The 16154-nt window shown below is 34.2% G+C and overlaps 1 protein-coding gene across 2 annotated transcripts in view; it reads right to left on the bottom strand.

Moving 5' to 3' along the window:
- BRINP3 (BMP/retinoic acid inducible neural specific 3) overlaps positions 1 to 16154 on the bottom strand; it is a 437487-nt gene that overhangs the window by 218219 nt on the left and 203114 nt on the right. Inside the window, exon 2 of one of the 2 annotated variants that reach the window (XM_061161190.1) lies at positions 10945 to 11135. The exons of the other annotated variant lie outside the window; for it this stretch is intronic. Coding sequence (XP_061017173.1) covers positions 10945 to 11135 — 191 coding nt within the window. The remainder of the gene's footprint in view (positions 1 to 10944; positions 11136 to 16154) is intronic. 2 annotated transcript variants of the gene reach the window in all.

Below are 16154 nucleotides of genomic sequence, written 5' to 3'. Positions count from 1 at the left end.
AAGCAAAGATGGGCTCAATAAAGGACAGAAATGGTTATGGACCTAACAGAAGCAGAAGATATTAAGAAGAGGTGGCAAGAATACACAGAAGAACTGTACAAAAAAGATCTTCATGACCCAGATAATCATGATGGTGTGATCACTCACCTAGAGCCAGACATCCTGGAATGTGAAGTCAAGTGGGCCTTAGAAAGCCTCACTACAAACAAAGCTAGTGGAGGTGATGGAATTCCAGTTGAGCTATTTCAAATCCTAAAAGATAATGTTTTGAAAGTGCTGCACTCAATATGCCAGCAAATTTGGAAGACTCAGCAGTGGCCACAGGACTGGAAGAGGACAGTTTTCATTCCAATACCTAAGAAAGGCACTGCCAAAGAATGTCCAAAGTACTGTACAATTGCGCTCATCTCACATGCTAGCAAAGGAATGCTCAAAATTCTCCAAGTCAGGCTTCAGCAGTATGAGAACCGTGAACTTCCAGCTGTTCAAGCTGCCTTTAGCAAAGGCAGAAGAACAAGAGATCAAATTGCCAACATCCGCTAGATCATCGAAAAAGCAAGAGAGTTACAAAAAACCATCGATTTCTGCTTTATTGACTAAGCCAAAGCCTTTGACTGTGTGGACCCAATAAATTGTGGGAAATTCTTCAAGAGATGGGAAATATCAGACCACCTGACCTGCCTCTTGAGAAACCTATATGCAGGTCAGGAAGCAACAGTTGGAACTGGACATGGAACAGCAGACTGGTTCCAAATAGGAAAAGGAGTATGTCAAGGCTGTATATCATCACCCTGCTTATTGAACTCATATGCAGAGTACATCATGAGAAACTCTGGGCTGGATGAAGCACAAGCTGGAATCAAGATTGCTGGGAGAAATATCAATAACCTCAGATATGCAGAAGACACCACCCTTATGGCAGAAAGTGAAGAAGAACTAAAGAGCTTCCTGATGAAAGTGAAAGAGAAGAGTGAAAAAGCAGGCTTAAAGCTCATCATTCAGAAAACTAAGATCATGACATCCAGTCCCATCACTTCATGGCAAATAGATGGGGAAACAATGGAAACAGTGACAGACTTTATTTTGGGGGGCTCCAAAATCACTGCAGAAGGTGACTGCAGCCATGAAATTAAAAGACGTTTACTCCTTGGAAGGAAAGTTATAACCAAGCTAGACAGCATATTCAAAAGCAGAGACATTACTTTGCCAACAAAGGTCTGCCTAGTCAAGGCTATGGATTTTCCAGTAGTCATGTGTGGATATGAGAGTTGGATTATAAAGAAAGCTGAGCACTGAAGAATTGATGCTTTTGAAATGTGGTGTTGGAGAAGACTCTTGAGATTCCCATGGACTGCAAGAAGATCCAACCAGTCCATCCTAAAAGAAATCAATCCTGAATGTTCATTTGAAGGACTGATATTGAAGCTGAAACTCCAATACTTTGGCCAACTGATACGAAGAACTGACTCATTTGAAAAGACCCTGATGCTGGGAAAGATTGAAGGCAGGAGGAGAAAGGGACCACAGAGGATGAGATGGTCGGATGGCATCACTGATTCAATGGACATGAGTCTGAGTAAACTCTGGGAGTGGTGATGGACAGGGAGGCCTGGTGTGCTGCAGTCCATGGTGTTTGCAGATTAGGATACGACTGAGCGACTGAACTGAAAGAACTGACACATAAGTTCATCACAATTCTATGTAAAAATATTCAGATTTGAAAAGTGATATATTATTCAATCAACCAAAATTTTGTGTTCAAATGTATTTTCATTCACATTCACATTTTTAAAGCCAGCTGTAGCTCATAAGCATGACATGAGTGCCAAAGGACATCCACCCATTTTGTAAAAACTAAATGTGATTTTCAAGTGATTCAACATTCTGAGTCCATTAGAAAGTGAAAAGGATTAATGATTGTAGATATAAAAAGATGTGATTATTTCACATAGAAATCATGCAGCTGTGCCTTTTACAACTAAAATGCTGTGGAGGTTTATGGACATTAAAAGCACATACTGAAAAAAATTTAAAAAAGCACATACTGAAGATTGCTTTCATAGAGCATGCAAAACAGAGGACTGTAAAACCACAAAAAAAAAATTCATGACTTTAATGTTACCCTAGGGTTAGTTCATAGGGTAAGATTAGGTATATTCCATATATTGTGGACCTCACAATTATGTATTCTTCTGTCCTGGTTTTCAAGAGTTGATTTTGTGTCCACGAGAAACAGAAATGAAAGAGCTTTCATTCTATTACCTTTTCACTGGGATCTTTTCAACTTGCATTCTCACATATAGTGTTTTTAGGGATGGAGGTAATGCTTTCAAACTTTCACAACAAAAAGCAATGGAAAAGAGAATGAGTAAAAGAATCCTACAGATAAATCAATATAATCCAGTAGTTTATTATTTGCAATTTTAATTGTGTCATGGATGCAAACATGCACACATGTATTGTTGTTCAGTCGCTAAGTTATGTCTGACTCTTTGTGACCCCATGGGCTGTAGCCCATCAGGTTCCTCTGTCCATGGGATTCTCCAGGCAAGAATACTAGAGTGGATTGCCATTTCCTTCTCCAGGGGATCTTCCTGACCCAGAAATCGAACCCGCCTCTACTGCATTGGCAAGGGTATTCTTCACCACTGAGCCTCCAGGGAAGCCCACACATGTATTAATGGTCCATTGTAAAGAACAGTGAGTGATGCCCTTTAATTTGGTATCGAAAATAGAAAATGATGAGGTCAGCAGAATTCACAAGAGCCAGATGTGCCACGATTCAGTACAAGTTTTGAAACACATCAGAAACTTATTATATTCACTTTTTCTTTTTATGCCTTTGCCATCTGCCAGTAGGATAGCATGTTTCAATGAGAGCCTTTCTCAACTTGATTCCCAGAATGAGCAGACACTCAGACCATGGGATCCATACATACTGGAGAGACATAATACTGGGGAGACACAACCAGTGTTGTGTTGTGTAGTTGCAGTGCACTGAGTTTTGAGGTTATTTCTTTTTTAACTGCCATGAAGGTAACTCTCAGATGTTGGCTGTATTTTGTTTTATTTTAACATTGCTACTACCCATGGACTAGTATACTGACTCCAATATATATACCATTCTACCCAGGTGAAAAAAGAATGCATTTATGGCAAATATCTTCCCAGTCATTCAAATTTCTTATCCTTGAAAATCTTACTGTGAATGTCTATTTTGCTTTTGTATGAGTTTCATTTATCAAAAACTGCTATAAGAGTAGAATAACAGGAATAACCAGTGCAAATACAGTTTAAATGTAACTGTACGTTTTGCTTTTGATATATCATTTTAGTTCAAAATTGTTATCCTATTTTTGGTAATAACAAATCATATTATTCCTTATGTTTTTCATTCCTTAAAAAATTCTCCAAGTTTTACTATATTTTAAGTGTCTCTGTCTTTTTAAATTTTACTTCACTTTTCAGTGTTTACTCTCACTGCTAATGATCATTGTTTCCTAGCTTTCTGTGTTAAAAGGTATATCCCCTGAAGACACGAATCTTTCCACTAACATAGTGTTATAGAAAAAAGACAGGGTTTTAGATACAAATAGAAGGGGAAAAATCCAGAAAAAACTGGCTTCTGATAAGGAGCAAAGTCAAATATATAAAGATAGTAAAAAACAGACATGTTGGCTTAATACCGTTTGGTATCTGCAAGATATTTTACGAAGAAAATAGCTAGCCTTATATAGCTTTGACAAAAAACAAACAAACAAACAAACATATGTTTTGCAAAACACTCTTAAAGAAAGCAACGGACCTTATGCTTATTAAGTTATCCCCCCAAGTTGTCAGAAAAATTTCTAAACAAAATTGCCTAGAAACAATAGTCCCTACAGAATAACGACATGAATAAAAAAGTAACTGGAAATATACAGTTCCAAGGAGAGATGGAACAGAATACACCCTGAATGAAATAGAAGTTTCATGGAGCAGCTTACAAACAATGCTATAATGAACATTTTTGTTATGTATAGTTGCAGACTCTTGCTATTATTTTGGTAAGATTGATTCTCCGAAGTGAGATTTCTGGAGCAGTTAAATGCACTTGAAATTTATATAGATACTCTAAATAGTGCTGTTCAGACTTAATGTGCATATAAATCACCTGGAGATCTTGTTAACATGTAGATTCTGATTCATTAATCTGGGATGGAATCTGAGATTCTGCATTTCTAACAAGTTCCAAGGTGATGCTGATGCTCTTGGATCATGGACCAGCCTCAAGTAATGAGGCTCTAAACCACAGTAAAATTTATTACCAATTTAAATGTCTGTCTTTATCAGTGACCTGTGCGTTCCTTTAAGGAAGGTCCTGAATCTTTGTGCTTTTATAGGTAACTCAGTACATATTTGTCAAATGAATGGACAAGTGATTTATCTGTCCTATTAAAGTGCTATACAGAAAAACAAGAATAAATATAATTGTATTTATGAAATTCTAAAATTCAGCATTTATCTTTTGACTTAGTTGCCAGGAATGCCATTATTAAGATCAACTGACATAGCAAATTTAATTTCATTTTCTTCTTTATTATGATTTTTATAAATGGGCTCATTTTAGTAGGTAACTGCCTTATAATAATTACATGTGAATTAACAATATTACTTTAATTTCAAAGTTTTTATTCTCTTTACCAGAGAAATGTGAGAGACAGGGATGGAAATGAAAGAATAAGAGAGAGACAGAGACACAGAGAGATGACAGAGAGGTGAACTGATATAACTGATCTTAAGTAGTATGAGTCTAAGTAAATATTCAGTCTTACATACAAATATGGAAGTGTCATTATTTTAATAATTCCTTGGAATATAAAGCTTCAGAAAATTGTTCTTTTCTTTCTTTCAATACTTTTTCTTGAACAGAATATGCATTCTAATTAAAAATGTAACTGACTATGCATTTCTAATTACTTGAAAATACATAGAAATAGTTTCATGTATTTTCAAGTAATTATTCCTATTTGGTCAAATAATAAATTATATGTATTAATACATACCTTGGCAGATTAACTTCTTTAAATTATATCACAGATAAACTAAAATAAAAGGAATTTATGCCTCCTAAGAAGAGACAGTGAAAACGAGAAAGACAGCTATTAATCTATTTTGAAAGAAGACGGTGCATGATACAGAATTAAAAACTATCTTTGAATATTTTCTACAGAATGTAATTTACATACAGAAAAGTGAGAATTGAGCATTTCTATAATTAAATGAGGATATTTGGATTTCCATACTTATAGGGATGCAAGAAAATAAGAAAAAAAATCAAACTAATATTCTATCATATCCCAGCTTACTGACCTCTGTTTTTTCTTTGACAAACACACACACATAAAAAATAGATCATAAAATTTTTGAACTAAATAAACTACCTTGCAGGTATAGCTAATTATATACTATATAGTCACTGAGGTAGTACTTATTTTACATAATTACCCTAATAAGTTAATATTACTCTGCATTTCAATCATGCATTTTTACACTCCAACAATAAAGAAAATATTTTCTATAGCTAGTAAAATTAGATATCTGACAAAATGCTTTAAGTTGAGCCATATGGTAATCCCTGATACATTCTCATAAGAAGTACTTTCAGAAAAAAAAATTCAAAAGCAAACTTGCAAGCAAAAAAATACAACTCTTTCTGCTAAAAAATTAATGATGGCTTTTAAAACTCTGTGCATTCAAAATCAAAATAGAACTGTTTTATGTTGCTGAGAATAAAAAATTCTTTAAAGTTGTAAATGAACAAATCTCAATATACAATCTATTTGCTTCTAGAATGAATTTTGGTCCAATCAGATAAAAATCTCTGAGAAAAAGAGTACTTGGGAGGGAAGTTACTTTGCCTAAACTATCCTCACTGAGTCGACATTCCAGACCCTGCCCAGAGAGGTGTGGGTTGACAAACAGGTGGGTGTTGGGAAGGGACCTGGGAGTCAGTAACCCCATCTTTTCCTCATCTTCCTCTTTAGGATGTGCTTTCTGGAGCACAGAGCACCCTCTGTGGTCAGCTTCTCACCTCCTTATGCTTTCAAGAGCCGTTTCACCAGGAGGTGTTCACATCCTCCAGGGACTGTGGATGGCTCAGAGCTTTACCTATGACTGCTTGGACAAGTCTTTGCAATTGTGGAGGTGAGGCTCGGGTCATATTTAAAATTACTATAAAATTTTTGATATACCATTTTTTATCAATTTTTAATTAATTTTTGATTTTCATCTCCCTTAATCCTTTGTTCTTTTCTATTGATCGAGAATCCTGACCTGTTATTAGTGAACACCCTTTATCTGCTCAGTAAGCCAAACAATGTTAAGGTCTTTTGGTTTCCATTCACTTGTTTTTTTTTCTTTTTTCGGTATTTCTGTATTCAGTACACAGATGCACTTTATTTCAGTGTTTGTCATAGATTGTATTATAATGAAATATATTATAAAAACAGTCCTGAAATATATTCCATAGCTAGAAATCAATATATCCCAGGAGTGCAATCTTCTCCAAGATTGATTCTTTAAATTTAGTAGCTTATTTTAGATTTTTAAACTGTGATGGAGTTTAGATATCATTATCCCAAAAAGAAGCAAGCTAAATAGCTATATTGAAAAATAGTTTGGAAGCTATAAGATGAAACAAACATAGAAAATGATATATATTGAAGAAGGCTTTTTATAATTTATTTTCCCCTATAGGAAGATAATTTAATCACTGACTTTTCTATCATAAAATATCCCATTAAAGGCTTCACATATCCTATCCCAAGTTTTATGTCTAAGTCAATAATATGATGTACTAAATAACTCTTGGGGAAAAAGACATTTTTCATTTATTTCCTTTTCATCACTTTAATGCTGGTAGAGAGGATTTTACACTCAACTTGTTTTGAAAAATGTTTAAATTTAGTTGAAGACCTAGTTACTTAGGAAGCATCTACTTATAAAGTAATGAGTTTTCAGATGCAAAGTAGTATATATAGACTGGATAAACAATAGGGTCCTACTGTATAGCACAGAGAACTGTATTTAATATTCTGTGATAAACCATAATGAAAAACATTAAAAATAATGTATATATATATATATATATATATATGTATAACTGAATCATTTTACTGTAAAGAAGAAATTAACACAACATTGCAAATCAACTACATTTCAATTAAGCCTTAAAAATAAAATTTTAAAACCTGGCTTTTTACTTAAAATATCTTGCTTGTATACCTGACATCCTCGGTGTTAATATTAGAGTTGTTCTTCAGTTCTGGTCATTTAATGAGAGAGAAAGAGAATTTACTCAAGTTAAATACCACCAGTCTCAATTTTTAAGAAATGGAGTAATACAATTTCATGTTCAGTCAGGTAAAACATATGAAGTTAAAATACACTTATAGCAACAAAAGAGAGTGTCATTACAATAGCAATAATTTTAAAAATGGCTGAAATTAACCTAGTATACATTCTAATTGCTAATAGTTCATATCCTTAAGCTACTAAACTAATTTCATGCATTTTAGATAAATTATTAACATCACCCAACAGAGAGATTTCTGAAGGAAAATATAAGTAGCACTTAAAGATGAAAAAATAATTTCAACAAAAAATACCAGGAATACTAAATCCAAAGAACAGTCAGAGATTAGAAGGCAAATGAGCATGATGATTCTATTCTTTCCCCCAACCCACCATGAAAGACAATGCTTGAATAAAACTTTTAAGTAATTGAAGTAAATCAATTTTGAGAAAGTAGGTTGTCATTATCAAATAATCAACCTTAAAAAGTAATTTATCGCAAAGGTTTTCATCAACCATGTTTATAAAAACAAGACAAAAACGTATAAAACAAAAACTATCTTACGGTAATGAGACACCCATAATTTCAAAGCAATTAAATAAATGAAAAAGTCACTGTAGTTTTGCTGCTAAGGAACAGATATATCCCTGAGAATCATCTCTACTTTTGATCTCTTCTGTCTCCCCCCTTGTCACTTCCTTCCTTTCTTATTTGAAGAATATATTTTATGTTCTGAAATTCTTCTGGGAACTCTGTATTGTTGATGTAATGAAACCTAGTATGGTATATGTTGCAACACTGAACTTTTCAAAAGGAGGTGTTATAGAAATAATTGAATTTTGACTTTCACTTCCTATTTTATTGTATTAATAACCATTGTCATTCCAAACCCAAATAGACATAACTTTCAAAGAATCAGTTTTCACAATTATGGGGATATTTTTTGTCACTGTTTTGCCATCAACACTGCTGTAATAACAGCAATTATGTAAATGCATGGCTTGTTTATAGCACTTAACACTAATCTTCCCATGACCCTGTCACACAGGTGTTACTCTCTCCCATTTTTCCTTAAAAAAAAAAACTAAAAAGCAGTGAAATTACTTGTCTTTAAGGTCTCACAATTGGTTTAAAATAAAAAAGGAGTCAGGATTCAACACCAGGCTAGTCTGATCTCTTTATCTCATTATTTTAGTATTATTTATTTATGGAGGAAGGTAATGGAGAGAGAATGTGCATTACAGCTAAACTTTTCTGTCTGCCTGGACTACCTCTCTCTTCTACATTTAATTCCTCAGGCTTCCAGGGCAGACTTGCTTCTTTAGTGTGTCCAGGGGTCTCTCCTTTTTCACCCTCCTCATTCCTGGTTCACCTGCTCTCCCTCTCATCCTGATTCTCTCCAATTCTGAATCTATTGGTTTATCTGACCCATTCTGGCTCCATGGATTCCCCTCTTTCATTCAGTCTTCTTCCTGAATTAGACCTCAATTATCCTCTTTCGTATATTTCACCATTTTGACATTTATCTAGTGGACTGGGCAGTCTCAGCTTCCTAGCAAAGTGTAGTTTCACTTATTCATTTAAAAAATTAACAAATATTTAAAGAGAACTTATTGTGTGCCCAGCACTACTTTAATGTTGATTGAAAAAACTGCACAATGCAGAAGTTGAAAATTAAGTTTTATTTGGTGGACAAAATTAAGGACCTAAGCCCAGAAGATAGTCTCTGAGGTCACTCTGAGGGACTGCTCTGAAAAGAGAAGGGAGGAGTCAGGATACATAGGAGTTTTGCAACAAAAACCAGATAGTGGAACATCAAAAAATTACTATTAAGGAAAAGTTTAAAAAATTGAAAAAAAAAAAAAAGAAATTCAGGTTAATGAATTTAGCACTTTTCTATGTATGGGAAGATGCAAGAGTCTATGCTAACTGAAATCATTCCTCTGATATGCACTTTAACTATCTAGGGCAAGCATCCTCCTTTTCCTGTTAGGAATCCCATCAGGGTCCACAGCTGGGGTGGCTGCAGTGACTGATGGCTTGATGGCTACAACATGCTTTGTTCAGACATTGGCATTTTCCATACACAATAACTGTAGGGGGTAAATTGGTAACAAATACAGGCAAGATTCCTATCTTTAAGAAAATATGCAAGAATGACAGATGATAAACCAGGAAACATATTTTTTTTACATAATAATAAATACTATGAAAAATGTAAAATGAGATCATGAAATAGTAGAGACTCTTGGTGGTCTACAGGCACTATTGCTGGTGGGAACATCAGTAATGTTACTCCCCTCTGAGAGTAACATCTGTGCAGAAAAATGTGAAGTTTCCTTGTGGCTGAAAAATCAAGCACAATCAGGAGAGTGGTCAGATGAGGTTTCAGATGAAAGCCAGTGGCATATCATTCACATGGTGCCTTAAGAAACCACAGAAAGGCATTTGGATTTCATATCAAGTGGCTAATTGTAGGTTGAGTTAAAATAACTCAAGTTTTAAAAAGATGTGTGCAAAGGACGAACCTTAGGAGTAATCTAGAGGAAACACGGTGGTCACTTGTATAGGGACACTGGGGAGGGAGTCAGAAAAGGATTTGATACAGGATATATTCTGGAAAAATAAACTGATGTGACTTGGTGAGTCTGAACTGGCAGGAAATTGGGAAAATATATACATGCTCTAAGACAGGAAAAATAAAGAGCAGGTGGTCTTTCACATCACCTCACCATTAGTGTGAATCAGTCTGTCTGTCTTCCATACACTTCCTGAGAAATTGACAAGGGGGCAGGGAATCAGTTTCCATGGTGATTCCTACCCAATTTTGTCCAATTGTCCTCTTTACAGGAAAGAGAAACATCAATTTTAAATGAAATATTTGGACATTATTTAAAGTCCTATAAAACATTATTAAATATATGGAATTCTGGTATACTTTTAAATTTTAGAAAAGTGTCATTTTCTTCCTATTATCTCCCCCCAAATCATTTACATGTATTCAAATACTGAATTATATATCACCATGATAAAACACATGTAATGATATTTAATCACATGGAGGAAGAAGTAACATTATTAATCTCTACTTTCATATTATGCATCTTCATTAATATTTATTTCAATGAAATACTTTCTTCATATCATATATCATATGATACTCTCTTCATATCATATTTCGACCACCATGAGAAATGTTAAAATAGCTCTAAAAATGTAATTTTGGAATTTTAATTTTTTACTTCAGGACCTTTCCTGCTCTCTGTAAACAGAGTCCCATCTGTGACTAGATTGCTTATTATTCAAATTTAAACAAAATTTGGCACACCACCTTGCATTATAGAGTATCATAGCTATGCCTATATTTAGTCTATGTTATTAGCTTGTAAATTACCTTCAGGCAGAAACTAAGTGACAATCCTCTACCTCACCCTTGTGAACACCATACAAGATATTTAGCAGTAATTCAATAAATGTGTTGATTAAGTTAATGAATGAAATCTAAGATTATTCAAACAGCAGCAATTCGAATGAACCAACACTTTTCCTTGACTTATACAGTTTTATGCACCAGCACACACAGGCACAAATATTTCAAAGAGTCGTACCTCCCAGAGTAGCAGAGAGCAAGAAATGTGTCCCATATTTCTTGATAAGATTTTCTGTGATTTGCTGAAGGGTAGGTCGACGTCCCAAAAGTCTTATGTTGCGGAAGAATTCAGGGGCAAGAGGCAGAGGGGAGCCAAGGAAATTTCTTCTCTCAACTGCAAGGTTATTTACTTTCCAGCGGCCAAACTCCCTGAAAAGCAAATTTATTTTTATTCATAAATACATAATCTATCTGAATGTTTTCATTTGAAAAGTTCACTTGGTGGTTTTGCTGGAGTCACTACATTACAATGATTTTTGCTTGTAACAATACTGCATGTGCTATGGATAGGAGAAGCAATATTTATAATTTATGTAGCTGAGAGTGACTATTCTGAAACCAAGTCGTGTAGGGGAAAAATAAACCACTTAAAGTAAACAGCTTCTACTGATTTTTTTTCCTAAGGAATTATGTACTTATAAAAATGATTTCATTATGCATAGGATATTAATGTAGAATTATTTTTAAGAAGGAAACTAAAGCAATATTTTATTGTTTTCCAAAGGAAGTTGAAAAAAGATTAAATTTGCTTTTATCATTAATGATTCTCTTTCTATTCAGTTTAGATTGGAAACTTGTAAGACTTCAAGAATATTAAGGAGCTGTAGAAGAATTTTTAAAAATATGATCAAAAAAGAAACTAGTTCTTGTAATAATTGTTGCTTACAGTATATTTTGAAACCCCAATTCAACTTAACCAGCAACTACTCAAGATGCAAAATGACTTTTAAGCTGGATTTGTTCAAATCAGAAAAATAGCGAATATGAATATAAAAGAATTATATAAAAATGTATACATTTATATTGAGTTAAAGCCAACCTAATAATATTTTAGAAAATGACTATGCTGAACTAGATTGCCTGATATCAACTATACAGATTTTCCTCCCCCTTCAGGAATGATCTGGTAAACCTGAAGTAGCTTCCACAGAGATTTCCTTCTACTAGATTTAAACTCACCTAGTTGTACAATTTGACCCCATTACTACATAGCAAATAAAATGCTGATTAAATATTGTACAAATATGTGCCATATTTATTTACATTTTTGCCTACAAAAGATACCTGTAATGCCCTACAAAAAAAAGTGCATGATAAAGATAAATCTGTGAACCAGACTCTAAATGGAGTTCACGTTCTAGAGATAGTTTTAAGAGCAAACAAAGATGTTATATTTTAAACACATTCAGATTGTGGCAAGTGCTAGAAGGTGCCACAGGCAGCCTATTGGGATGGCCCATAGGCAAGATGGCCCTATTTTATCATAAGTGACCAGAGAGGGCAACTCCAGAGAGGTGCTATCTGATACTTCGCCAATCTTTAAAGGGAAAATACAAGAGACTAGTTGTGGGGAGGCACAGAAAAGATTTACACAGAATAATAAAGAACGGTAAATACTTCCAGGACCAAGAACCATGTCCCTGATGGAGTCTCTAACCATGAATCATTCGTTCCTGCGACACACATTTGGCAGCCAGTCCATCCAGTCTTTTGGAAACTAATTACAAGAAAAGATTCACTAAGGAATCTAGGTAAGACCAGCCTGAAAATGGTGCCTTCATTGAGACACACCTGCTAGCACCTCTGTAAATCAGCAGATTCCCAACAACTTTAAACAGTATGATCATACCAATGGTTCTCAAACATCAAGACCTATTAGAATCACCTGGAGACTCCATCCCAGCATTTCTGATTCACTAGGCCTCAGATGGGGTCAAGAGTTTGCATTTTCAACTAGTAATGCTAATACTGCTATTCCTGGGATCATGTTTTGAAGAAAATTACTGATTAGTTCATTTGGTGTGTTGCTTTAAGTCAAATTACTTTGAGTAAATTTTAAAACCCCTTTTCAGTAAATTTCAGGAATTTATTACTGGATTTATTACTTCATGTTTCCTCAGAAAAGAGTAAGAATGTTGTTATTATCTTCCCAAACCTGACTGATAACAGTAATTTCCTATTTGTTTTCATTTTGTAAGAGATTTACCTGAATTTATTTGTGCATGTGTGTGTTTGATATACATGTAGAGTATACAAATGGAAATATATATTCAAAATATTCAGGTTTTAGTGTTTTGTGACATAAGGTATACAATAAAACAGTGCTTCTAAAAGTTATTTATTAAACCATGATCTAAATAATAGTTGCTCATTAATTTCAAAACTTTACTCCCCAACAGTTACTTTTTTATTTGCTGAAAAGATTTTATAATTTTATCAAAGGAGAGTAACATAGCTTGAACCTAAAGTTGTGGTATATCTTTTTCAATGGTTTAAAAGAACAGATTTATAAACTCATATGAATTGACAAATACTCATAAGTTAAGATACAAATTGCTAAGTGAAGTAATTGGACTTTAAATAACTAAGACAATTTTTTGATGGTGATTTTTTTTACAACCTGTACAAATTCTTTCAAAATTGCTATTTCTTGCTAGATGACTGTAGGTAAATGCATAGTGGAAGAGTGCAATCCCAGCCTCCATTATTTTTTTGACAATTAGTGAATGTATACCACCAACCCATGATCAGTTCCAACCCATGATCTATTCTGACTTGAAATATTTGCAACTTTCTTTAGCTTGTTCTTCTTAAATTTAAGTCATTTTCTGAACTCAGCTTATGACATTAATTTAACAAGAAAATTTACTAATTGTTTGCTACTTATTGTCGTAGCTACCAGAAATCTTGCTAGTAATATAGATGAATAGAAGAAAACCTTTGATCTCAAGGGTTCCAAAATATTACTAAGTGAAGTATAAGTATAACATGAATGAATAAATTGCAAAACCTTCACAATGTGCAAAAACACAAGTGGGACAATAACTTAATGAGCATAACCCCTCGGCCCAATTCCTTGATATAAATGTTACTAATCTAACTCATTTCGAATATGTTTTGCCTTCCCTTAGATATGCACACCTCACATGGCTATTAAGAGTCAAAGACTATGGACAGTCTTCCAGGCAGCTTTCTTCATCTTATTGGATGCTTTTTATTACCTCAGTCTGTTAACACCGATCATGTTTATGGTCTCAATTCACCTTCCAGCATTTCAGTGGAATAAAACACTTTGCCATACCAGCAGGTTCATTTATTCTCTCTGTCATACAACACCAAGAGTAAAGGACAAACCCTTTGGGAGTGTCACCAAATACTAAAACTAAACTAATTAACCAGTCAACTAGCTAAATGAATAAATAAATGAATTAAAAAAAAAAACAGGATTGTTAGTAACTGCAGTAAATTGTTTTAATTTTCAAAGCTTTAACTTCTCCTAGTTTTTTTTAATATTTTTCATATAAAGAATGAAATATTATACTTTCTATTATTTGCATAGAAATAACACAAATATTGGTGTGAGATCTGAGATCTCTCATCGCTATTCACATTTTGCTTGTACTGTAATGGTATATGATCACTGCTATGATCTCTATAAATTTTTGGTGAAAACCTGCTTAGAACATACTGAACTCATCTTCAGAAGTGGTGATAAGAGCACTTCACGTAAAGGAAATAATCTCTGGACAATTAAGTACCATACTGTGAGCAGTAGACACAGATATGAATTCAAATAATGTGTCTCTTTCACCTGAGCACAAGTATGACTGCATTTATTGGTGTTCTTCAAAGTCAGTGTGGCCATGTAGCTTACTGTGATCAAAAAAGTGTGAGCTGTAGGTTAGCCTGGACAATCAGCTTGGAACCCTGATCAAGAAAGGTGATTTAAACACCTATCCTTCAACCACTGGACCTGCACCTTCTTAGGATGAACAGGAGCATGAAGTGAAAAGAGAGCTTGTCATGTAAGCTACCAAGATTGTTACAGAGCTGGTCATTTGTTTGCTTGCTTTCTAGCAATACCATGGCTGAAATCAAGTATTTTAAATTTGGCGTAACTTGAGAAGACAAGAAGGAACTAATGATTGTACATGAATTAGAAATTTATGGGCACAGTTTTTTTTTTTGTTGTTTTTTTCTTTCCTGAAGAATAAATTCACTTCAGTTGGAACTAGACCATGCATTCATTAAATTTTGGAAAAACAAAGTAATAGAGTGCTGAATTGAAAGCATCCTGTCTGATAAGATTATCATAATAAAAACATTTTACCTAAAGGCATCTCAGGATTCTATCCAGATGCATTATGTTTATATTAAATAAGAGCATTGTTATATCTAACTAAGTGCTGTATTCTACCTGAAGCCTTCATAGAACATAAATGTCATCTCATATAACTTTTGGAAGTCTTTAAGTGACACCAGCACAATCATCGTTTAGTGTAACTCAGCCCCTCTCTAAGCACCACTATTTTGTAGAACACACAAATGGATTCTAACCAGTTCAGCCAGAACATTACTTTGAAATTGTTTTCTTTGGCTCTAAGGTGCCTCCATTAGTTGATTAGAGTTGCATGTTTGCTGCTAAAAATTCTGACTTGCAAGCATCATTTATTATGTGTGTCCCTATAATGTTTACTTTTCTACAACCATATTTATTATAATTTTATCCCTACCCATCTCATAAAAAAGATTAGAAAACCTGAATGACATCAACAAATTCCATTTAAATAATGGTTACATCACTGCCACATTGCCATTGACCTTTCTTCTTTGTATTTACATTCTGTGTGAATACATAAATGTACTCAGTACACTTGACTTGCACTTACACTTGACTTACCATTAACAATCATGCTTTCTTTAAAGACGGTAACGATAACCCTATGTGCAAAACAGAAAAAGAGACACAGATGTACAGAACAGACTTTTGGACTCTGTTGGAGAAGGCAAGGGTGGGATGTTTCAAGAGAACAGCATCAAAACATGTATATTATCAAGGGTGAAACAGATCACCAGCCCAGGTTGGAGGCATGAGACAAGTGCTCAGGGCTGGTGCACTGGGAAGACCCAGAGGGATCGGACGGAGAGGGAGGTGGGAGGAGGGATCGGGATGGGGAATACATGTAAATCCATGGCTGATTCATGTCAATGTATGGCAAAACCCACTACAATATTGTAAAGTAATCAGCCTCCAACTAATAAAAATAAATGAAAAAAAAATCATGCTTTCTTTAAAATTACACATGTATACTTGGTTCCTGAAAAATACAGAATCTGCCATGGTTGATATTAGATATTTTGTACTCACTACCAAAGGAAGGACAAAGT

This window comes from Dama dama, chromosome 14 (assembly GCF_033118175.1).
Source record: "Dama dama isolate Ldn47 chromosome 14, ASM3311817v1, whole genome shotgun sequence".
Lineage (NCBI taxonomy): Eukaryota > Metazoa > Chordata > Mammalia > Artiodactyla > Cervidae > Dama > Dama dama.
This window is presented reverse-complemented; position numbering and strand designations above follow the sequence as displayed.